Source organism: Idiotropiscis lumnitzeri, chromosome 8 (genome assembly GCF_059441095.1).
Source record: "Idiotropiscis lumnitzeri isolate Australia: NSW breed Sydney's pygmy pipehorse chromosome 8, RoL_Ilum_1.0, whole genome shotgun sequence".
In the NCBI taxonomy this organism is placed as follows: domain Eukaryota; kingdom Metazoa; phylum Chordata; class Actinopteri; order Syngnathiformes; family Syngnathidae; genus Idiotropiscis; species Idiotropiscis lumnitzeri.
The window spans coordinates 22,271,695-22,297,053 of NC_142398.1; the positions used below are offsets into that span (position 1 = coordinate 22,271,695).

Here is a 25,359-nt window from a genome sequence, read left to right on the forward strand (position 1 = left end):
GGAAAAACCTTAAATATAGCAATATTTGAATTTTTACATGACCTTCTTTGACTTCTTTAATGAAAGACTAAAATCGTTATTCACGTAGCCGTCACTATGGTAGTCCCTTGCAATATCTCTCTTTTTTTATGCGGCTCACAGACAATTTCATCCATGTCCACTTCCGCCCGCCACCTTGCGACGAACTTGCCCACAGCCCAAGTGGTAGCTCGGACAAACCTGACGTTTCCTGGTGCTGGCGCTGACGATGGCCTGCCTCAGTGACTCGCACCATCGCTAACCTTGCACATGCTTCGCCAGCTGTCGCTGTCGATGACATCATCTAAGTAGGCGGCAGCATACGTAGCGTGACTGACTGCCCGAGTGGGTGATGCTTTGCCAAAAGGTCCAGGATGAACTGAACTGAACTTTGTCTTCATGCTCCAACTTTGTTCTCATAGTTCATAAACTCAAGTGGTTTTGAGCCGAACGGGAGGAGAACGTCTCGTACCTTGATCGGAATGGGCTCGTTCAAGTCAGATTATTTCGAATGGTGTGTCAAGCATTTTTAAGACAATCAGATTTTTAATCGGAATAAACGTGCCCATGCAAACGGCGCCACTTTATATTAAGAAGGTGCGATGCGGAATTCTTTCTGCAAATAACTGGATGAGCTTCATAGCAATACGCTCAGAGTGGTCCTCAATGAGTGATAACGAACGCAACAGCGCTCCTGCAATGGCCGATTGGTTCACCAACTGGCATTCGGCGCAAGACGCATACCAGCGGCATACTTCTTAACGAATGCCGGGCCAATAGATTATGTTTAAGTTTTCCCGTAAACCATCTGCTGAGCAATAACGGTACAACGCGCCACCTGCTAAACTGTTGGCAACTTTTTGGAACCCACAACTGGGCAATTTCCTCCCCTGTCAGAAAGTCACAACTCCCTCTAACTCATACTCATGAAAAGTCTCAATGTTTTGCACTGAATCGCAGTCGTAACATTTTTAAGACTTGATCATAAGCAAAGAGGAACGTATCATTACGAGACGGCTCAAGTGCAACACAGGAACCTGCGAAGCGTCCTGCAAAAGTGATGCCTCCCCGCTCCCTGTCTGCACCACGGATAACTTCAGGTCAAGAGGTGAAGAACTCCCTGAGCCTGTAGAAACTGGAGGGGTGAGGAGAGAACCGAGGGAGAATTAGCACGAGGGATTGGAGGTGTTGAATTTGGCCCGGTGGATGATTGCGGCCGAACGGCGAGATGATAATCCGTGAGGACGATGGTTGACAGCTCGATTTTCGAGGTAGTGACTTTCATCCATGAAATGATAGAAATAGAATAGAAATCCCTTTATTGTCATTGTACTCAAGTGTGCAACGAGATTAGAGGGCTCCCCTCTCCAGTGCAATACAACAATAATACAGACAAATATATAAATTAGATAAATAAAGAAGGCAGTGCAGTGGAATTCAGTACTGAATAGGGCATATAGAAACACATCACAATGCTGTTTTGCGAGGTTAGGGTGGTCTCGTGTGTGTGTGAGAGTTCAGTATGGAGATGGCTCTCGGAAAGAAACTGTTTCTCAGTCTATTGGTCCTTGATTTGATGCATCTGTAGCGCCTGCCAGAGGGCAACAGGTCGAACAGGTGTGAGTTTGGGTGGGTATTGTCATTGACGATGTTGAGAGCCCTTCTGAGGCACCGGGCGGTGTAGATGTCCGACAGTGGGGGGAGAGGGCAGCCAATAATCCTTTGCGCTGTTTTGACTGTCCTCTGGAGCCTCACTCTGTCCGCCTCAGTGCAGCCGCTGTACCAGGTGGAGACACAGTACGTCAGCAGGCTCTCGATGGACGAGTGGTAGAAGGCCAGCAGCAGCTTCCTGTCCAGGTTGAATTTCCTGAGGACTCTCAGGAAGTGCAGACGTTGGCGGACCTTCTTTACCACTGCTGTGGTGTTGTGACTCCAAGAAAGGTCATCGGAGATCTGTACTCCCAGGAACTTGAACGTGTGGACCCTCTCCACACACACGCCTTCGATGCAGAGGGGGGGCGGCAGCGTCTTGTTCCTCCTGAAGTCGACGACAATCTCCTTTGTTTTAGCAGAGTTAAGGTGCAGTCTGTTGTCCTTGCACCAAGTTGTCAGTCTCTTTACCTCCTCTCTGTAGGCTGTCTCGTCACCTTTCGAGATCAGACCGACCACTGTCGTGTCGTCAGCAAACTTGACGATGGTGTTGTTGCCGTGGGCCGGGCTGCAGTCGTAGGTGTAGAGGGCGTACAGGAGAGGGCTCAGCACGCATCCTTGGGGGGAACCGGTGCTCAGCATGAGGGTGGAGGACGTGTAGGGGCCGAGCAACACAGTCTGGGGTCTGTTGGTCAGAAAGTCCTTAATCCAGATGCGTGTGAGGGCAGGGAGGCCGAGAGTGTCCAGTTTGGCGACGAGGATGTCTGGGATGATCGTGTTGAATGCCGAGCTGTAGTCCACAAAGAGCATCCTTGCATAGCTCTGCTGTCGTTCCAGGTGGCCCAGCACAACATGCAGAGCAGTGTCGATGGCGTCCTCAGTGGATCTGTTAGCCCGGTATGCAAACTGGTAGGGGTCCAGAGTGGGAGGAAGGCAGTCCCTGATGTGCTGGAGAACCAGCCTCTCGAAGCACTTCATAATGACTGGTGTGAGAGCAACAGGACGGTAGTCATTCAGGTGGACGGCTGGTGACTTTTTGGGGACAGGAATAATGGTGGAAGTTTTCAAGCAGGAGGGGATGACTGCCTGAGCCAGGGAGCGGTTGAAGATCCTGCAGAAAACATGTGACAGTTGGTGGGCACATGCTCTGAGGACCTTGCCTGGTATTCCGTCGGGTCCAGTAGCTTTCCTGGGGTTGACCGCCAGGAGCGCGCGCCTCTACGATGAGTGGGGGGGAGTTGGAGCTTGAAGTGCGGGGGTGTGACGGTTGGGGCGAGTCAAAGCGAGCGAAGAAGCAGTTAAGCTCCTCTGCCAGCGATGCACTCGGGTCTACAGAGGTCGTGCTGCTGCCACGGAAGTTGGTGATGCTCCGTAGACCCTGCCACACCTCCCGTGGCCTGTTACTGGCAAGGTGGGCCTCCAGCCTCCCCTTGTAGGTTGCCTTGGCTAGCTTGATGCCTTTGCTCAGGTCAGCACGAGCCACCCTGTACTGGGCTTTGTCGCCTGACCTGAAGGCAGCGTCACGGGCCTTGAGGAGAGAGCGAACCCTGCTGGACATCCAGGGCTTCGCATTTGGAAAGGTCCGTATAGTCTTATGTTGGGACACAGTTTCCATGCAGAACTTGATGTAGTCCAGTACACAATGCGTGTAGACATCAAGGTCCTGATGATCAAAGAGGTCCCAGTTTGTGTCATGAAAGCAGTCCTGTAATTCACTCATGGCGTCGTCACGCCAGGTTTTCACAGTCTTTGTGGTAGGCCTGAATCTGCGCCTGAGAGGGGTGTACGCAGGTGCGAGCTGCAAGGACAGGTGGTCTGACTGGCCGAGAGGGGCGAGTGGGAGGGCTCTGTATGCGTGCTTGATGTTCGAGTACACATGGTCGAGAGTGTTGTCTCCCCTCGTTGGGCACTTGACATGCTGGTGAAACTCTGGGAGTACAGTCTTTAAATTGGCCTTATTAAAGTCTCCCGCTACTACGTGAACGCCATCAGGGTGGGCCCGCTGATGTTTATTGATGACGCACGCGAGTAGCGAGAGCGCCGTGCTAGTGCTAGCGTCGGGAGGGATGTAAACAGCTGTGACAATCACTACCGTTAGCTCCCTCGGGAGAAAATAAGGCCGGCATTTAACGGACAATGATGCAGCGGTGTTAGCTCCAGCATCCGTCCCTCACCCATGGTCTCCTCCGGCTTCAGCCAACTTGTCAACGTCCCTCTTCATCATCTTATGAAAGCGATGATGAAGAGTGAGGGAGTTACAGCCCCATACCAGGAAAGCGAGGTCTGCCTCTCTGTCTGGGCCTGGAGTGCTTCCAACTGACATGCATTCACTGCTCTTTCCCGGCGCATTGCAGCAAGCTCACCAAGCACAGCTGTGGAGCTCTCGTCAGATGTACTTATACAAGTACGGACGCAAAGAGACATTGGATGGATACAGCAAAGAATAAAAAAGACGGCGACTGAAACATTATGAACCCTATAAAGAAGGCCCCTGGATGACTTTTTGCAGTACGAGCGCAAACCTTTTTTGTGGATTTTTCTTTCTTTCACCAGTAGGGGCGCTCTATAGTTAAGAAAATACGCTCAATAAATCTTGATTTTTTTTTTCTCTTGGGTCTGCTCTGTTTTAATGAGCAAAGTTGTTGCCGTGTTAAAAGGGACTGTTTTAATCTGTTTTTGTACCTTTATATGCATTCACAGTACAAAATTGTTCTGTACATGCGGTAAACAATTCATTTTTGAAAACACAGAAAACTGCAGCTTATAACCTGGTGCGGCTGGTATATATATATATATATATATATATATATTTTTTTTTTTTTTTTAAAGATTTGCAACGGCTTGTACATGAGTGCATCTTATATTCTGGAAAATACGCTCATTGAAAATGAACAGATAAATGTTCACTTTATAAATCAAGTGGGTTATAAAAGCAGGACTTTACAAATGTGCTTTGCAATATTTCAGTGGAGTGATTCAAGCAAACAGAAGGACGGTTTTAGGCAAAAATGCGGCTTTGTCTTTGTTCATGTTTGAAACAAAACACATTTTCAAACATGTGCCGAGTCCCAAAATCTTGAGATCTTTGTTTAGATGGTTTGCAAATCTGCCATAAAAAAAAACCACACAAATAACTTCTTCAAATGAACTGCAAATGGGTTTCTGTGGGGAATTACAACTTGCACTCTAAATAACAGCAAGTAGCCTGCAACTGTTGACTAAATGATTCATTGAGTTCACCATCAAATACTGAAAGGGGTAATTGAGATGAGATGTCAACTTTCGGATTGGTGAATTCATCTTTCCTTTCCCCAAGCGTTCGGAAAAACTCAGCAATTTTAATGAAAGCCCTTCAACTTGGAGAAACAGTATGAAAGAAATGAAGTCTGGCCATGGAGATGGCCGGGGGTGAAGAAGGCTGCGGTAAAAAAGGTGGGGGGAAAAAAAGGCGGCGGTTAAGAGTACAGGCGAAAGGTGGCTGGAGACAATTTGAGAGAATCGAAATGTCCTGCCACGACTGCCACTAAGTCTTTGCAGCGCTTCGTTTGAGAAGTGCTGAATCTCCTCACGGAGATTTGGGGCCCGTAATCCTTCGAGTTGATAATGAGAGATCAACCGAAAGGATATATCAGTCAAATGGGGGAAAGTTACGTTCACAGCAAAGGCATCAGTCTTCATTCCAAAATCCTGACATTTTTATTACCTTTTCTGCGCGACTATTTATAGTAAAGAAGTGCTAGCATTGCTATAAAAAGAGAGTCATCTTCCAGTGGCAATAGAAGTTTTCTCGACATATAAATATGTGGCCGTGCAAGCGTTTGGGCTAATGGAATGAATTTGGTGTCGTTTTCAGTCATGTTTGCTCAGATGTTGCCGGATCATCAAGATGCTCAAGAGGCAACGAGGTAGATCGTCATGAAGACGACTCTCCTGACAACACTTTTGGATCAAAAGAGTGAGAGGGAGATAAAGCGCTGATGGGTGATAAAAGTAAAGAAATGAAAACGTGCAAGCAGTATAGCTCGACACTTCCGCATTATTTTCTCCCACGCGCTTTTAAACCAGGGGTGGGGGGGGGGCCTTCTTGATGTATAGCAGAAATAAATGTCACACGATACAAAGGGTCAGCTTGTTACACAAGCACTTTGAATTGCGAATGAAAAGCTCTAAAGTGTTTTTCAATCTTCATGTTGCCTAACAAGAGGAGAGCAAAATTAAGGACTATTACGAAAAGATGGATTTTTTTGTTTTTTTTAATAGAAGCCTGTGACGCTTTGACGTAGGGATTTAATATCATCAAATATGATAAATTTGCTGTTGTCCATGGCAACCATTTATTGATTCACTGAAACGAGCACAACGTAACCGTGACACAATAAAATTAAGGCTTTTATCTCTTTGATTCGCTGGATTTGTGTGACCTTTTTTTGCTTTAATTGTATGACAGAGACTGTCATAGCTGCACCCAAGCTTGACAAGTTAAGTGTTTCTAAAAGTCTTCTTCATACTGTCATGTGAGAACTGAACTTGCAGCAATGTCATGCACGTCAACAAAAATAGCCATTTTCCCGAGAAAGGCAAATCCTTTAAAGTCCACTGAAGCTAATTAATTACTCAGCATTACAAAAGAAATTAAAATCAGCTGTCTGGTCCAATAATTCCTAGACTTAATTTGTGAAGTCATGGGCTGAACAAGGTCGAGATACTGTGCGCTTTGGACATGACAAGGTTGATGATGCAGCGTAACGTGATTAAGCGTGGCAAAACAAGACGAGGCAAACACAGTAAAAAGAGAACTTTGACATGCAGGGCAGCACATACAGTAAATAGATTGCACGGTGACCTAAGCAGATACTTATTAAGAAAACTATTCATTAAAAATTGTACCACAATCTAAATTACTTTACTCAATGGGAAAATTATGCAAAGCAGTTGAGAGTATTGCTCTTTGTAGCGATCTTCGTAGCATATTGCCAGCAGTGAACATGGCTGAGAAGTCATTTTTTGTGACACCAATGACTGTCATGGTTTCATAAAATAAAATGCAAAACACAAGCAGGAACAAATCTAAGTAAAACGCAGCGAAGAAACCGCCAAGGAATGAGAGTCACTGTGCTTTTTAATGAAATTCTGTGCCTTCAATTGCAATCTATAAACACAGTGATTGCTGTTAGCGATCCAAATGCTGATCGTTTGCCCTGAGGCCGAACACGCCGAGACGTCCGTGGCTGATGACGTCACATTACGGCAAGTCCGATGGGACAAACTAGAAACACGCCCCATTAAAATCGAGTCTCAAGCACTTGGTTATTAAATCCGTTGATTTTGTTCAATTCACCTCAAACTTTTGTTTGCATGAAGTAAAGCAAATAAAACTTCCTTAACTTTGTATTATTTAGTTTTTTTATTATTAACCATGTAAAGTACAGCGTTTAGTGAATTCAAATAGTTGCAACAGCTAAATCCTTAATTCTATTTATGTAGAGTGGGATTGTGCTTTGTCTACCATGACAATTGCATTGTAGTATGCAAAGTTCTTATTATTAGTTTTTTAATACCATGGCAGGAAAGCATTAGTTGCAAACGCCACACATTTTGCTGAGACAATTCTGGGCTCTTTAAATGCAACTACCATCACTCGTCATTATTCCAGCCCAAAACATCATTCCTTCCGTTCCGTGCTATATTTACAGCCTTAGTAGGATATGGAGGCCATTCAGAACTATCGTTTTGGACCTTGTGAAAGAGCTTGGTATTCATCAATGCCCACTCTCCAACCTACCACTTGTATCCAAAATCCTTCAAAATAATAAAAAAAAAACATCAACCCGATAAGTTCCACATTCACCTTTTCACCATCAGTCTATTTAAAGCTCTTGAGTCTGCTTTCTATGCACTCGCAATACTGAGACAGCCCGGCTTAAAATGACTAAGGACCCGTTGAAGTCAGCCAATTCTTGATTTTTAGCGATTCTCATCCTCCCTGAGCTCAATGCGACTGTTGACCTTTTATTTTTAACCATCCAACTCGACACATGTAACTCCCATTGGTTTTCAGCCACAACTTTCTCCTTGCTCAAATCAAATAACATAACTCAACTCTTTTTCACATCCATTGTCAACTCCATTGTTCTTCCCGCCTCCCAAGTGGAGAATGTGAGTATCTTCAACACTCGTGCACGTTATTCTTCGAAGCACATTTCAAGAGCATTACACAGGCAGCAGACTTTTACTGTAACATGAACCACTTGTGTTCCCTTTTTCACACCCAAATTAAACACCATCCATTGAAGCTGTTTGATAAACCAGAACTCTGTTGGATGTCTACATCCTTTCGAGAACTCCTTCCTGAAGAACGGGCACACGGGCTGCTAGTCAAAGCGAGCAGTGATTACAACAGCATTCCCGCGAGCTTAATGTGACACCGCTGCTTCTTCCTGCTCTCATCCATCGTGACGTTCCATCATCCTTGTCACTGTTCTTCTTCGTCCATGCTCATCACCAAAGTTTCTAAATGTCAATTCTTTATTTGCAGGTTATCCTGACACTAACCAAGCTGTACGACTTTCATATTGGCAGCGTCACTGAGAGCACTCTGTGGAGGTGAGTCAAAAGTTGCTTTTCATTTTGGAATTTTCCATCCTTCCATTATCTGAGCTGCGGGTGTGTTGCAGCCCATCCAAGCCATCTTTGGCTTTGAAATCTTGCTTATAAACCCCTAATCCTAATTCAAAGCCCTACGTCTAAACCCTAACCCAAGTTTAAAACTTCAACCCAAGTGTGAAACCTGAATTCTAAACCCTAATCCTATGATTTCAAATTACAATTAGGGTTTAGAAGTAGGGTGAGGGTTTCAAACTAAGATTAGGGTTAAGAAATCGTTTTTTTATATCAACATTGGTCTTTGAACAGGCTGATTTAAATCGAATAAGTCAATGCCAGAAGAGCAAGGAGAGAAAAAGAGCTCAATGCTTACTTGCGTTTTTTTTTCTTTTTTAAATGTTGTGCGTGTGTGTGGCGATTTATGAGATGCAGAAAACATTAGCCTCAGCTGCTCTTTGTGTCCACTACCTTCAACGCGGTCTTCTTTGCTCTCGGACAGTCCGCTCAATGTGGGAGTACTGCTACTTTATTCTGCCTCGCCGTCACGTGTCAAATATCCAGACATATGGGGAATTTATTTGAATGTATTCAAGTCGGACGACGTAGGAAGGCGTACGTGTGAAATGCACGGCCCGAAACGGGACGACGAGAAGAGAAGGATCTCGCCGTGTGTTACCGCTCCACGACCGCTACTCGGCTATGCCGTGCGAACGGGGTCACTTGCAGGTGAAGAGGAACATCCTCTAAAATTGCATCATTTTGCTGGGCTTGCTCGCAGGCGATGTGGTATTTTACAGGTCAGTGACCAATAAGTGTCCAACTCGGAGAGAAACCCACCTGATCTCTGTGACCCTCGGCAATTGGACTTGCTATTTCCCGCCATAGCTCACCATCATGACCTCAACTCAACAAAACATCTTCTAAAAAGAGCCGCGCTTAAGAGACCTGCTCATTGATCGATGGCGTTTGAAACCCTTAAACGTGTTTTTCAAGGAAGCTCTTCCCTGCGACCTGAAAACCCATTCCTTTAAATAACACCCTCGTTTGAGCAACTTTTCTCGCCTTTCTTGCCACCATTTTTCGAAATCGTGACAAGCAACAAATGTGCGAGTTCAAAACATGACTTGCTGTGGTGACCGCTGATGGAAAAAGCCAAGAAGGAAGACTTTTGGGAATGTCAAATTCCTACTTCCCATTAGTGATAAGCGGAGTTCTAAATGAACTTTTTTTAACACCAGCCAGTCTAGCTCGTGACTCTTGAAAGTTATAAGCCGTTCAGAATTTCCACTCGGCAATTTCTTTTTGGAAGATTTTAGCTCCGCTGTTTTTCGCTATCTTTCCAGTGGTGGCGTTGCAAAATGCCAGTTGAAATTTCCGCTCAGAGTCAGGGTCAGATCTGCTAAGATAGACAAACAGAGTCTTGTGAAAAGGAAAAAAAAAAAGTTTGAGCAAAGCTCTGAGAAAACTTTGCTTTTTATTTACACCTTTTCTTGCTCTCCGGTGGAACTTCACGTTCACGTCTGAGTTTTAAGTTACACAAGAGTGGCTCTAGAGCCGCTTATCAGAAAGAAAAAAAGGTAGCAGATAAAAGGTACATCCGAGTCGCTTCGGATGGCTCCCACTCACCTTCCGGGAGAGCACTTTTATTCCTCTTGAAAAAGTGACAAGCGAGTATATTTACCCGTGCGCTGCCACAAATGAATGCGCTCTGTTAAATGAGCAATGCGATCAAACAAAAAGTGTTGAGAGCGTGCGCAGACTTCTTACATTTCCTGTGTGGCTTTTACTATTCTTACTTCGGCAAGTCAAGAGCCGGTGTTGTGCAAAATGTTTGTGACTTGCATGTCCCCAGTAAGCAACGACTGCGGCGACAGGAAAAGGAAGGAATCATTTGAATATCGACTCTGCTTACACAACTCACAGTGAGCAAAACATCAAGCGACTGTGGCAAACTTGAAGAAAAAGTTGACTCCATTAAGACCCGATGCGGGAAAAAGCGGTGAGGCTTCAGAGAAGTTTTTATTGTCAGGTATGATGCGTGAATGGAAAAAAAAAAAAAAAGTTTTGTGTCAATTCACAAATCTTCGTGTCCAGGTTTAGTGTTGTAGAGTTTGCGATGGTTGTGACCTTTCTCGAGCCCACCCTAGAAAAAAAAAGTCATATTTTCAAAAAGTAATGGATGATTTCACATCTTAGGCTATAATCGTAATGGTTCAATAAATCAAAATCCGCCCCGACAGCTTCTGCCTCCGCATGCTCCGCTGTCATCTTGTGCTGAGTCGACTCCTCCCTCGGCCGCAGCTTCTCGCCGTTTTAGCGCGCTGAGGCTTGTAAACACTTCAGAGCCGTCGCAGCTACAAAGACAAAGTCGCTTGGATGGTCCTAATTCCAGGCAAGTGCTGGCCATCATGTGCTGATTTGCAATGGATATTATTTGAATTATTTTGGGCCAAATATTTGTGACTATCATGAGTCCGAGCAGCCGACGAAGGCGCCGGCATCTAGCAAAAGAGAATGAAATTTGGAATGAAATTTGCAATTTATGCTGCAGGTTTCATTTCACCGAGTTTATTTGAATTTTATACCACAGACAGAGAGAACAGAAGGGAAGTCACAGCTTTCATCCACTCCGGTTTGATGTAACACTTACCACCATAATAAGGTAAGCGGATTTGAATAGTCAATTTTCCAGCTAATGATTATTATAGGCATTGAGGTATTGCCCCCCCCCCTCTTGTAATGGGTTCGCCGGAACCATTCGCGGGTTACGTGATGTCAGAATAAGGAAATTCAGGCACCGATTTTTATGAATTATGTTGGAGGGTCGAGGTCGAAAGGCGAGCCAGATTGTGGCTGGAGGGTGGGGGACTGACTGGCAAAAAAAGGGTCAAGTGCCCAGCTCTGCTCTCTATCCGGCCGGCCTTATTGGATTTAGTTGGATAATGTTGTCCTCGCTTGAATTTCCCTTCTGCTTGAGATGCAAATTAACCACTTGTTCTGGACTTTAAATGGCCGCCTTTCTTGCCTCTGTCTCTGCACTTAATGAAAATGATGCTAGCTAACAAGTTTGCTCCTCTTTTGGTTTTTATATGGAAAAAAAAAACAGTACACAGTAAAACTGGGTTTAAGTTTCAGCCAAATGAAGTACAAGTCGTTTTCATCTAGCTAGCTAGCTAGCTAGCTGTCCATCCGTTTTGGATTTAGTTGGATATTGTTGTCCTGTCATAAATTTCCCTTCTTCTTGCGATGCAAATTAACCACTTGTTCTGGACTTAAAGTAGCCGCTTGTGGATGCTGCCACATGCGTGTGTGCAGCAGCTGCTTCGTCTCGAATGCGGTGGTCACTTTCCATATTTCATTTGTTCACATGAGAGGGCAAACCCTCTCCAGCTACTCCCGAACTCTGCAGCGTGACCAAGAAAAAAGATCATGAGTGGTCCGCATCTGCGTGTGACTGCGAGAGGATGCCGCTTGTTCAAATCGGAGAAAAGGAGCAGTAGGGAGGGTAGACGTTCACGCCACGGTTTTATAAGTTTCAGGCCACTGGCGGAGGATCACAGTGGGAAGAAGATGAATGTCAAAGAAGATTTTTAAACATAAAGCGTCTTCTTGGACTTCATGAAAAAGTTATTCTGTCTAGAAGCAATATTTAAAGTTTTATACTTGATTTAAAAAATTCATTTATGAAAAAGCATGTGGCTACCTGGCGAGCAGTTCAAGCAAGATACTTTCCAACTGGCTGTCAAGGTTGACTGGAGAACAGGAGCAGCGAGTGGAAACATGACAAACGTTGACACTGAGAAAAAGCCTTGAATGGGGGCCCTTTTTGTGCCTGGAGGGCATTTCCCGCCAATACATTTATTTTCGAAGCACATTGTTATGGTGTTCAGGCAAAAGTCGTGGTGGCGCTGAGGGACACCCAGGGAATGTTTTATTTATTTTTTATTCCTTTATTTTTTAAATTTTTTATCCCACCTGCCGTCCTCTTTTCACTTACCTGTGGTCCACTCCATATGTGTTTATGTTGAATCTTTTGTTTTACATTCCAAGATCAACTCCCAGAGCTTTAGCAGCATGGGTAGCTGTCTTTGTCTGTTTCACACATGACTTGCTTCAACATTTGCCTTTCACTATCTCTTGCTAACACAGACAAATACAACAAAACAACACAGGCGCACGCAGGCATACACACACGCACGCACGCACAAACACATTTCTTAATCTTTTGAGAGACAGACTTTGGCATGCAGTGCTCAGTCTTTGGAGGTTCCATTATATTTTCCTTGCTTCAGCAACCGCAACTCTCATGTGCCTTCCTGACGCCATACTTACCAATTGCAACCTGCAAATGCTGCCGCCCGGAAATTTTCCAAAGTCACGTCAATTATGATTAAGTCAACTTTTCATTAGCGCATTCAACGGCAGTTACTTTTGGGACCGATAGATACAAACATGAGCAGTAGCCGATACCGAGACCGAGAGATGCTGGCATCTCAACCGGGGTTATTATCGTAAACGAAAACGAACGAAATTACGAAAAGTAATGAAAAAAAAATTGTTAACCAAATAAAATAAAAACGAGAATGTTTTGTGTCTGCTCACAAAATTAGCTAAAACGAACGATAATCAATATTCTTTGTTTTGGTCTTTATGCGATTTTTGCGCTAATTTCTCACTGCCGGATTGACGACACTTGTACAGCCGTACGGCACCACGGCGTCCAAAATGACGTGATGCGTTCGCAATGAGCTGTCATTGGGTAGAAAAGAAAAATAAAACAACAATGGCCAAAGTTGGGAGAAAACGGCAGAGGATTATTTTGATTATGATTGCGACTCCGACAAAAGCGTCGTCACGGAGACAGGCCTCATGTGCGGTCGGTCTCTCTCTCTCTCTCAGCACGCCAGCGATACTCGCGGCTCAGCTAATGGGTGGATGGAAAGTATTATGACTCTTTGAGCAGTATTGCTTAAATTTCATTATTTTTCAGTGTGTAGGCTTTTGTCGAGGACCAAAATTGGTTTTGTCATCCCAGAGAGTCTTTTCCCAGGACAAAAGACTGGATCAATTTCGACAATTGTAGTGGAAATGTCTGCAATGTAATCAAGCATTCCTACTGCTGACCTTTTAGCGCTATAATGTAAGTGTTCGGTTCAGTGGTGCCGAGAATGTGTTTCAAGCGAATCAGTCAGCGAATGTTCAGAGTCCTCCGGCTTGATTTTGCCTGAGGGGTGTCTGCTTGGGAAACATTGCGCACTCTGTCTGTCTTCTTTCCGGAGACTTTCAGGAGAGACATTTTGACGAGCTGTTGTGTTTGGTTCAACAAACATATAATGTGTTTTTTCCTCTCTTGGATGCTGATGAATATGGATTGAATGATTGGGTTTTATCGGATTGTTTTGCGTCTGTTCTGCTTCAAACGCAATATCCATATTGTGCTCAAATTAAGCACAATTTGAAGATCGTTTCATTTTTGATACGCATGGCTCTTAATGCTAGTCCTTTTGGAACATGGACGCAAATATTATAAATATTCAACAGATGGAATTTTCCTCATTTAATCTAATTGATCATGTTTTGCTAATAATTTATCTTAAAGGAAAGGATATAAACAGATATTGATGTTCTTAATCCTATGTGTTTTATGGCAGCGGTCCCCAATGCAGTACACGCTTGTCACAATTTTGTCACATACGTACTTATTCAAATTTATTATTGTTATTATATTATTCCATTAAATCGCAAGAGGTGGGCACGCAAATTGATTGTGGTTGGAAGAAGATTTCATCGCATAGCCTGTCACTTTTTGTCGTCAGCACAGTTAAAGAGATGCAAAGATGCATTATTTGTCCGTGGGTAGTAAATTCCAAATCTCTGACCAATTAAGTGTTTCATTTCCTGTGGCTCACCTGACGATATCATGAAGCATGTGTGTGCTTTGGCACAGTGGTTGAGAATCGGCGCTGTTGAAGGAGCCGGCCAGCGAACCAGCTCATTCTCTCTACTACATTATTCAAATCTTTGGATGCCGGAATGCCCACATGTTTTCATTTGATTTTATTACACTTGTCCGATTTTATTTCACATCCAGCTATTTGGAGGGAATTAATTATTCACAATGCTGCTCCCTAAACACTTTTGAAGGGTTACTTTCTGTTGGCTGCCTCATATTTTTGGTAAATTCCCTCCAGCTCGCAGCTTTTCTATTAGCAGATGTTTCACTCCTGTGCAGGAGTTTGTTCGACTTTACAGTGAACCCTCGCTACTTCACGGTTCACCTTTCGCGGGTTCAGTGCTTCGCGGGTCTAAAAAATATTCGGGGGCATTGTAGTTTCGCCAAGCGGCACGACGGGGCGCTGGAGCGGTTAGACGGCCGGCGTGCGCCGAAGAAGAGCGTGGGCGAAGAGGAGAGTGGACGAAGAAGAGCACGTTCCCCCGGACACGATTGGTGGCGACCAGAGCTCCGGCCGGCGTGCGTGGCAGTTAAGCCGTAGAGGAGCACCTTCCCCGGGCACGGGCGGTGCCAAGCGGCCCCTAAGTTTAACCGAATGGAAGCTCCGGAGGAGGAGGGCATGCTCGCGTCACAGTAAGCCGAATTGGAGCACCTCTTCCGCCCGGGCAGGAGCGGAGTGTGAGGCTGTCAGTTATGAATGAATAAATAAATAAATAAATAAAGAATGCCACCTTTCATTTCACAGGGCACACCGGACGACGTACCAGCAGGTAAAAGTCGGAGTAATTAAATAAATACAAAAAGAATGGCTGGGGAATAAAAAAATTATATGTTTTAATAATAATTTGGTTTTTTTGTTATAACATGAATTTCACTCTCTCTCTCTCTCTCTCTACCCGTATATATATATATATTTATTATATATATTGTATATTTTTTTAAGCATTTTTGAAGGTGCGCCGCTACTTCGCGGATCTTCAGTTTTTGCGGGTGGTCTTGGTCCCCATTAACCGCGATAACCGAGGGTTCACTGTATTCGGTTTCACCCTTCTATCATCTGAGCCGCTTCTTCCCACGAGGGTCGCTAGCGTGCGGGAGCCTATCCCAGCTGTCTTCGGGCAGTAGGTAGGGGAAAACCCCGGACTGGTTTCCAGCCAATCACAGGGCAAACAAAGACGAGTACCATCTACGCTCACAAAAAAAAAAATCTCGGGGCGATTCAAGGTGTCCAATCAACCTGCCATGCATGTTTTTGAAATGTGGGAAGAAACCGGATTACCCGGACAAAAGCCACATAGGCATGGGGAGAACAACTTCACACAGAAAGGCCGGAACCGAACGCCAAATCCCGCAACTCTGAACCGTGAGGCGGACGTTCTAAACAGTCATCCACCGTGTCGCACTTGGGTTAGATTCTTACAAAAATACATGAAACGTTTCTTTTTGTATGTTGTTCAGATCTTCGGACTCTGGCTCCACTTACGAGAAAATGAATGAGAAAGTTGGATCCAAGACTGTTTTGAGTTATCTCTACGTCTGTCCAACCAACAAGAGAAAGGTAAGACGCTGCATGTTTTTTTTAACGCTTTATTATTTCAAGACTTTATGTGGAAACAAAAATGAATGTTTGAAACGTCGTTATTGATTCACTTGACAAGCTGTCTGAAAGCGCTTTGAATTAACAATCCAAATCATGATATTCGAAAAGTTCACATATTCAAAATTTATCATACCATCTGTCATTCCTCAAATGGCAGCTTGCAACTTTTGGAATAGTCTCGGATCGAGTTACTTGTGGGTCTCAGTCCTCCTCGTTGAGGCCAGCTTCAACGGCGTGATGGCGTTAAAAGGCGACGCGGAAACAAGTAACCATGCGTACGTGTTGTTAGCCTCAACGTGTTGGAGGATGGAGTAAAGTGCCAGTGTGACCGCGACGACCACATCTCGTCGGGCGGTCGCCAAACGGAGAGGCATCAGGAAACGCAGAGTCGATGTGGCTTTCCAGACACATGGTAGCAGAAGCTGCGAGTGCCTCGCTTATAAGGTCATCATCCGTTGTTGTTGTTATTTTCGTGGGGACCGGCACTATCACGGAGGACTTACAGGTATCCCAGTGAGAGGCCTTCAAGACGCTTGCCGACACCCGATCAGGTCCCAAAGCCAGACTCATCCACCACGAATGTCACTTCTGTGAAGAAGATGTATGCGGAAGGTTTTGATCCACAGTACTTGGAGCGGTACCAGTTGAAACTTCATTTTAACGAATGGAATCGATACGAGTGGAGTAAGGAGGACTTCTTCGGGGTCGATGAAAATTTGCCGAAGATCTCGTATCCCGTTACGGTGAATTATTTAGTGAACACTAGACGTGTAAACACATTGCAAGACATGAAAGCTGACAAATCGCTGCAATCTTACAACTATTTTTGTGTGTGTGGGTGGCTGAAAAAGGTCCAACATCTCGCCGCCAGAGATTGAATACAAAGGAAATGATGACGCGATCAAGACTCGCAAAACAAACTCAAAGTTTCACTGAACGAAATCATCAAGCGTCCACAAGTTGCTTTCGCTTCTTTTCTATTTCTCTTATCTTTGCTTCATCAAAGTACAACATGAAACGCTAATGCCACCAAAAATGAGATGCAATACAAATCAATGGCAAATCAATATTTTTCAGTCTTTTAAATTTTAAAATTATCAATCTATCTTTTTCACTTCAAATAGTGACAAAAATTGAGACCCCAGTTGAAAAAAATGCATTCCGTAAATCATGTAAAGCAACTATGACCAAGATGTACATTTTCAACTGATTACAAATGGAATGTTGAACTTCATGCCATCATCTGGAAAAAAAAAGAAAAAGACGTCTGAAAATGTAATTGAGGGAGCGAGACAGTCAAAACGTAATGGCTAAATGTGGGCGATTAAAAACTTGATCCATGCTTAATGACCAGATTGCGACGACAACTGTGCGAAGTCTTCCATCAGACACATTCGAAGCTCAATTAATCCGCTGTGATGTGATTCATCCTCAACGTTTCTTTTGCCCAATGATTTGTGATCGTGACATAGCCAGTTTGGAATGAGGTTTGTGACGGGTTGGCCTTAGCGCTGCTTTTAAATATATTTGCAGTTTCGAGCCGTGAACATTTATTTTGCGATATAAGCAGAGATGGGCACTTGACGCCGTCCTCCATCCGCAACCTGGGCTCCCTTCCATCGTCATCCCTCCGTACTGATTCACAAAATAATCGTCCCGCTTCCCCGTCCGTCCTGCGTCCTGATAAAGCACTTTCACCTGTCGGTCCCCTCTGCCCAAGGAAAAAAAAAAATCTCTGTCATGTGCATACTTGGACGTGCGCTGTATACCGAATGACAGATGGCGCAATGATTGACCGTGGAAAACGCTACGTTCCATAACACAACGGCGCAAACGTCCCATTTCACGCCATTTTAGTCGAGCAAAACACTGAAAGAAAGAAAACTCAGTTACACGGCACTTTGCTCTCGACTCGCATCCGGAACGAAAATAGGGCTCATCTCAATAAGCCGTTCCAGAGTCTTGCTTGCTCAATGAACTTGAAAGTGTGGTGAAAAACGTTCGCCTGGTGTGACGCCTTTTTGTTTCTGCAACAATCTATTTGCCTTCTCACCCCACGTTTTACGTTCTACCGCTTTGCTTATACTTTCTCTTCAAACGTGTGTTTGTCCCCTTCACACACGAAATAACAGAAAGGCAAACAGAAATCATTTTTGACTCTCGCCCCCCCCTCCCCCACCCGCTCTTTCAGATTATGGTGTTGACTGATCCTGAGTTTGAGAGCAGTGTGCTAATCAGCTCTGATGAAGGAGCCAGCTTCCAGAAGTACCGCCTCACTTTCTACATCCTCAGTTTATTATTCCACCCCAGCGAGGAGGACTGGGCCTTAGCTTACAGTCACGATCAGAAGGTAAGACGGACTGTCATTATTTATTCAAATATTCTGTAATATCTTCTCCCCCACTTGTTTTCTGTTGCACCATGCGGCTTCTGTTTTGTTTATTTGATTTTTTTTCACAGAACTAGAATGCAATTCAATTGTGATTACTTTGGCAATATCCTCTATGATGTTTTGGTTTCCTCCATCAACTCATATTCCTTCTTAACATACAGCACATGACGTCAAAAAAGTGAATGATTGATTGCTAGCTCATTTTAATTCCATCTGATGCACCGGGAAATAGGATTTGATTTGCAAGATCGAAGCGAAGAGCATGCGTATTCTGTTTTGTGGGATGAGCAATGAGCATGCATTGAATGCATCCAGTCGCTCTTTAAATTGTCCTCTGTTGAAGAAATGACATGGTCCGTGGGCATTCCTTCCGCGTATTTGTCCTATAAAGCAGAACAGCGAACTCAGATAAAGCTACTCTGCACCGAAAGAAGAATTGCTCACATCAATGAACGCATTCACTACCAGCCCAGGTAAAATGAATGTACCGTAATCTCCGGACTATAAGCGCCACTCTTTTCCTCAATTTTAAACCATGCGGCTAATGCGACGGTGCGGCTGTTCTGTGGATTTTTCTTTCACCCGTAGGGGCGCTCTATAGTTCAGAAAATACGCTAAATAAATCTTGATTTTTCTTTTGGGTCGGTTCTGTTTTAATGAGCAAAGTTGTTGCTGAGTTAAAAGGCCCTGTTTTAACAATCTGTTGACGTACTTTTATGTCCAAAATCGTTCTGTACGTGCTGTAAACTGCAACTTATAGCCTGGTGCGGCTTGTATGTCGTCGCTCGTTGCTCCTCATTTGGCTGATGTAGCAAATATCTTCATCCAAACCTTATTGATACATGTTTCACTATGATTTCCTATCACTAAAAAGGTTCTCCGCTTACATTTTGCGTTGCATTGTAGACCGAAATATGAGGCGCATCTGGTGTGCGATCAATCGGCTAAGATCAAGAGCAGCCTCATGGATTGAGCTCACTGATTAAATACACTTCAGTAATGAAGACCAGTTACAAATCAAGCCGACGCAGTTCAATAAGGCCCCTGCATTTGGCAACTCAAACGGAAGAAGACAGTTGGGTCCAACCCATGCAGTCAGAGGCATTCGCTTGCATCCTTTCGACACGGGCACCAGAAGAGAAAAAAAAGCAGCCGATGACTACTTCGGCTCAACTTGTTTTCATGAATGTGTCATCTGCAGACATCCCGGGGCTGGTTTAAAAAAAAAAAAAGATATGTTTTTCGTCTAATAAGTCAAGAGTTTCCACAGATGCTAGTGGTCTCTTCACAGCCTCTCTCTCCCCTTCATTCAAGCCAGCAGCGAGCACTTTTTAAACGGTCATTTTCAGCTTGTAACGAGCTAATGCTTTCCAGAGCGTGTCACTCTGAATTTAATGTTAGGCTTTGGGAGAGCCGGCCTTTTAGGACTCGCATGCAGGAGTGAAATTCGATTCTGTACAACATGAAATACATGACGGGACAAATGGGAAGACGCAAGGTGTTTTGTTGGAATTCTTGATTCGCTTTGGAAAAAAAATAAATAAATCAGGTCAGTTTCTTCCTTGAGCATAATTATGTAATTTTAGATTATATTAAACTCATATTGACCTTTTCAAAACTCTTATCTTCTCTCAGTGAGCACTTTTTAATTTTTTGGGGGAGACAACTACTGATTGATCTCATCTTTCGTTGGCAGAAAACAAATTCTGTATTGTAGCCGCCAAATGAAGGAATTATGTAAACAAGATTTTGTGAAAGAAACAAACGCAAATGCTGTCTCGCCGGGTGTGTGTTCCAAAATTAATTTGCACATCTGTTTTACTTTTTGAGGGAAACCTTGTCTATTTAGCTCACTGACACAAATCTCAGACAGGTGTGATTATTAATTCCCCAGTTGAGGCCAATGTGACTATGTGAAATAATCCCATGTTTTCCGGAATGAAGTAAAACAATGGACAGTTCCAAAAATATTCATCCTACTGTGGAATAATGTGTGTGTGACTCAAAAGAGGCAAATTTGTTAATTCCCATAAATTGATATTAGGGAATAATCTTGTCAGGAAAATGCATCGTATTAAGGGAGGGTCTGTTAAAAAAATAAAAATAAATAAAAAAAAGCCACTGATTAACAGCATTTATTTGAAGCCACCGGTGTCTCAGGAGTCCCAATAAATTCTCCATGCAGGATCGTCCAAAGGCTTGCAGTTAAGCGTAATACTTTATTTCAGCGACTACAAGCCAATCTCACGAGGAGAAATTTTTCATTGCGTTCAGAAAAACTTTATGACTAATGTTCAAAGAAAAAGTTTCTTTCCACTGGTCCAGTTGGATTCAATTCTGGGTTGTTGGTGGACGGCCAAACCAAGCCAAGCCAATTTTTTTTTTGCACCTAAAAAATAATAATAATAATAATACATAAAAGTCCATTTAAAAAGTTGAAAATCCACGTGCGATTACCAAGCCCAAGCAAATCACAATAGAATGTTGAAACATTTACAAGAGCGAGTTCAACAGAACTAAAATCAGCTGTAAATATCTGAGTTAGCTTTGTTGGACTTCTGAAGTGATATAATAGCGACACGGCAACTTGCTGCGCACACAGCAGATGGACCAAGCGCTCTTACGGCACATGTAGAATTTTGCTAATCCATTGTCAAAACAGCAGATGGACGTGTCCGTGGCATGTATCAATATAAATGAGAACAAGTAATGCTTGACAAACCAAAGAATGTGGCAGCGAGTGTACAAGTGCTGGTAAAGAGGGGGAAAAAATGAAATATGATTCATCTGTGATGCACAAATACGGCAATATTGAAACCGGGCTGTTACTCTACTCGACGATCGTCAACGAGCGGCCCGTGGGCTGAATGGCTCCTTGATGATTCCAAACAGCGAACCATTATTTAAGCCGCTTAGATTTCGTCCCACGTTTCAAAAACATGGCTAGTAGATTGATTGGACGCTCTGAATTGTCCCAAGGTGAGTTTAGTGAGTGCGTATGGTTGTTTGTCTTTGTGTGCCCTACGATTGGACGCCAACCAGCCATCGATGCTTTATGACGTCCAAATATCACCTACAAAGCCATTACGTCGGCATTTAATAAAAAAGAAAAAATCTCTTCTTTCCTCATTCTTGGCCAATCTGAAAAGTGGTATTAAGTTGAATCCAAATGGGCCATCCAGCTGCTGCAGTGCATTTCTCAGCTCACTGGCTCTCCAGATGGCGCGTACCTTTAGTGCTCAGCATCGCTGTCTCTGGCTGCGAGATCGCTGCTGCGCTCCACTGAACTGAAGCAGACGCGCTTTCTCGCTCTACTTTTAATGGATTTAATTTGAAACACACGATCAGGAAAGCACCGACAGCGGCTTTGCCCTCACAATGGAGACATAATGACACTTTTGCTCTTTATGCGATGATCGTCTCGCGGTATAATTAGCTCGATTGGGGAAAAATGCTAACGACATATACGTCGGCACGGAGAGATGCAAACTCGTCACAGCAAGGCACGATCTCGGATTCGAAGCCACGACATCCGAACTGTGATGCGGATGTGCATTTTAGTCAAAGGTTCGGTGCTGGTGGAGGGTCACCGGAATTAATCATGGCTTCACTTTGGCTGAAAATGCAACGGCTGATTCAAGTCACGGTAAAAAAGCTTTAAGACAAACTTGAACATTTTATTTTCCAATGTTTTGTCTCGCTGAGCCAGTCGAAGGACTGAGCGCTGTCCGCTCGCAATTTCTGAACACAGTTGTTGGCTCAACGTCACATTTGAATACCGTCATGAGTGTACGAACAGAACGTTGTTCGGAAGTGACAAAACATTCATGCCGTACATTTTCAACGTCCACTTGGACCAGTGCACGCTGTAGCTCACTTTTTAGCATGGAAGTAAACCCTGCTGACATGGGAAACATTTGAGCATTTGACCTTTCTCATTTGCAATTAATGCAACAGACGATGAAACAGATGCGGGAGTCCTGACGTTTTTTTACCTCCCTATTTTTTGCACAATCACGTACCGTGATGTCTTGTTATTGCAAAATAGAGCATATCGACTGCCGTGAGAGAACAGCATGTCGGGAAGACTTCCACATGGCACCCGAGGATCCCACCAATAAATAAATAAAAAGTCCCGTCGAAACACCCGTGTCACAAATTGCTTGCTTTTTTTTTTGTTTGTTTTTTGTTTGTTTGTTTGTGAGAGAGATTGTCGCTTTCTGTGTTTACACTTTAGGTTGTAGAACTTTCACTAATGATGTGAGCTCAAGAAATATATGATTTGGATTCAGAGCCAGCGCTTTTTGTGGCAGTTGTTATATTTAGAAGATGGAGCTTTATTTTTGCAGTAAAAAAAAATACAACAAAATAGCCTTTATATGTTTGTCGCGGCGGCGTATGTGGAAGCGGGTTGTGCTTTCTCTGAATCGTGTCTCGTTGAATTCAAAAGGCGCAGTGCTGCAGAAAAGTCGTTTCATCACATCAACTTTATTTGAAAAATAAAAAATGCTCACACAAAAAATGATTTGAAGTCGTTTGGTTGCAGCAGCAAATACGTTAACGTGCATTCCAAACATTTTCTGAAAAGTAATTTAAGATCAAATCAAATCATTCGTCTTTAGGGTTTGCAAATGAGATTTTATTTGATATCTTGCATCAAATGAATATGTATTAGAATTGTATTTTATTTTGAAGGCGCCTTATATTCTGTTCTGTAAAAGCATGAATAAAGAATTGAATATGATTTATAAAGTAATTACCGTCATTTACGGACTAGACGCGCCCGTATATAAGCCGCAGCAGCTCAAAAAACAAAACGACGTACAAGCGACACCAGGCTATAATCCGCAGTTTTCTGTTTTCAAAAATGAGTTGTTTACTAACGATTTTGTACTGTGAATGCACAAAAAAGGTACATCAACAGATTGTTCAAACAGTGCCTTTTAGCACGGCAACAACTTTGATCATTAAAAAAAGAACAGCCCTAAGAGAAAAAAAAATTAGATTTATTTAGTGTATTTTCTGAACTATAGAGCGCCCCCTACCGGTGAAAGAAAGAAAAATCCACAGAAAAGCCACATCGTTGTATTAGCCACATGGTTTAAAATCGAGGAAAAATGTAGCGGCTTATAGTCCGGAAAATACATATTGAAAAAAAAAAATAGGGCACTTTGAACCATAATGGACTCATACGTTGGTAATCCCAAGTAAGTCACTTGTTACTCAGATCACTAATAATCCTGATAATAATCACGATAATAACAATCATACCTAAATGTCACAATGATATCAGACCAACAACAAGAAACATGTTGCCTGCTCTTCCATTTCCAATTAAGTCCGTCACGAATCCCCGGGCTGGCGTGGCAGCTGAGTGACCACGCATTTGATTTATCCGTGCGACTGGGAAACGATGAAGCATGCCGTGCGACAGCTCAGAGGTTTGAAAATCCAAGATGTCAATGAAGTGATGAATAGAGAAGCGAGAGGCTCTGCCTGCTGGTCCATATGTCACTGTCCAAAGAGATGAGGTGTCCTGCTTGCCTCAATGTTACATCAACCCGAATGCTCCAGCGGGGCCTTTTTGATGTTTTTTATACAGAAGCTTGACGAATCAGAGCGCCAATTGAGGGCAAACCGGATGCCCATGGGTTGCCGTGTATTCTACTGGCACTTCACAAAGATCTTGACAAATGTGTGCTTCCAGCGAACACAGAATCCATTCATGAACCTCAGGGACAAATGTGAAGAAAGCAGCAGTCTCTTCACACGTCGCCAAAACACCTCAAGTCGTTCGCTGTCGATTTGACGCCAACAAATCATAAACGCCATTCCCGATACTGAATGACCGCTTGTGGGCTTTAATGGGACAGAAAGGTCAGAGAGGCTGCGACTGTAATTAGGATTTTGAAGGAGGAAAAAAAAATCCAATTAGGTATAATGGAAACGCGACTGAGGTGTGCTTTTTTTCCCCATGAACATAATAAAGAAGAAGATTGATAACAAAGAAGATAAAAATGGGGCCATCTCGCGTCTGTGCCGAGGCCCCAATGAAACCAGTGTCAAGCTCTCGCTGTCATAAAATCTTGTGTAATAAAATCACTACGAACTGAAAATTGCATGGAAGTTACACCACAGGTGTCATTGTCAGCGAGCAACAATAAATACAGAGTAACGACAGTGGCGGGCATTTCTCACCTGGGCCTTCAGTGAAGTCTGACTTGAATCAATCCCCCTCATAATAGCGTCATTTATGACACCACGGCTGGACAAATAATATACAGAAAGACACTTGCACAGTATTGAGCGAGTGTTGGACGACCTAGCTTCTCTTGAAAGGTCCGTCTTGAAAATGGCCTCGCAAGTGTATCTGCAATTAAATCCACACTTTTCCCTCCTGGGTTGAAAAAAAAGCCAAAATATATTTTAAATTTTCGAACGGTCGCCACTTACGACTGACGGTGTGTTGATTCCGCACAGCGCTGCCCCCTCACAAGTGAGTATCCGATCACAAAATGCGTTCATCACATTCAGCGTAAGGCCAGCGAGAAGGCCTAACTGGCATCAACTCGTGATGTGATTGGCTATCGCAACTGTCTAGGAACTGTATGAGCCCCAACACTCACACAGAAGAGACACCCGCACGATTGTATCTGAAGGCCTCGGACGAACAGTGCGTGCGACTGGTATTGTGAATTCTGCCTGGCAACACGAGCTAGCTGAATTCTGATTGGATAAAAACTCTCACCTACATATACAACACTCGGATATAATATGACATCAATTTGAAGAATATGATCATGATTTCTTGATTTTATGTTAGGCCAGCAGAGAAGGACATGACGGCCTGCCACTGAGTAACGATATTCAATGTACGGTTTTGTTCGGTCTGAACAGCCCTTCCAAATGTAGATTGAAATCAAGCTAATCTCGGCATTACTCCAGTAGTCATTATCAGGAATCAGTGTCCTTTTTTTACTGTACGATTGTTGACCTTATTTGAAAAAAACTTTATTCTCTTGATGAGAGGCTAATAACAGGTTTTATAATTCATAAATGTTATTTAAAGCTCCTGAGCTGGCTATTTTCCTATTCACAAAGACTTATCGTAATTTCCAGACAATAAAACACACCTTATTAAAA

The 25,359-nt window shown here is 43.6% G+C and overlaps 1 protein-coding gene across 1 annotated transcript in view; it reads left to right on the forward strand.

The window, feature by feature from the left end:
• Nucleotides 1–25,359, forward strand: part of sorcs3a (sortilin related VPS10 domain containing receptor 3a) — an 83,983-nt gene that overhangs the window by 30,692 nt on the left and 27,932 nt on the right. Inside the window, exons 2-4 of the mRNA XM_088302479.1 lie at nucleotides 8,204–8,271; nucleotides 15,683–15,782; nucleotides 18,016–18,174. Of these exons, the coding sequence (XP_088158605.1) occupies nucleotides 8,204–8,271; nucleotides 15,683–15,782; nucleotides 18,016–18,174 (327 nt within the window). The remainder of the gene's footprint in view (nucleotides 1–8,203; nucleotides 8,272–15,682; nucleotides 15,783–18,015; nucleotides 18,175–25,359) is intronic.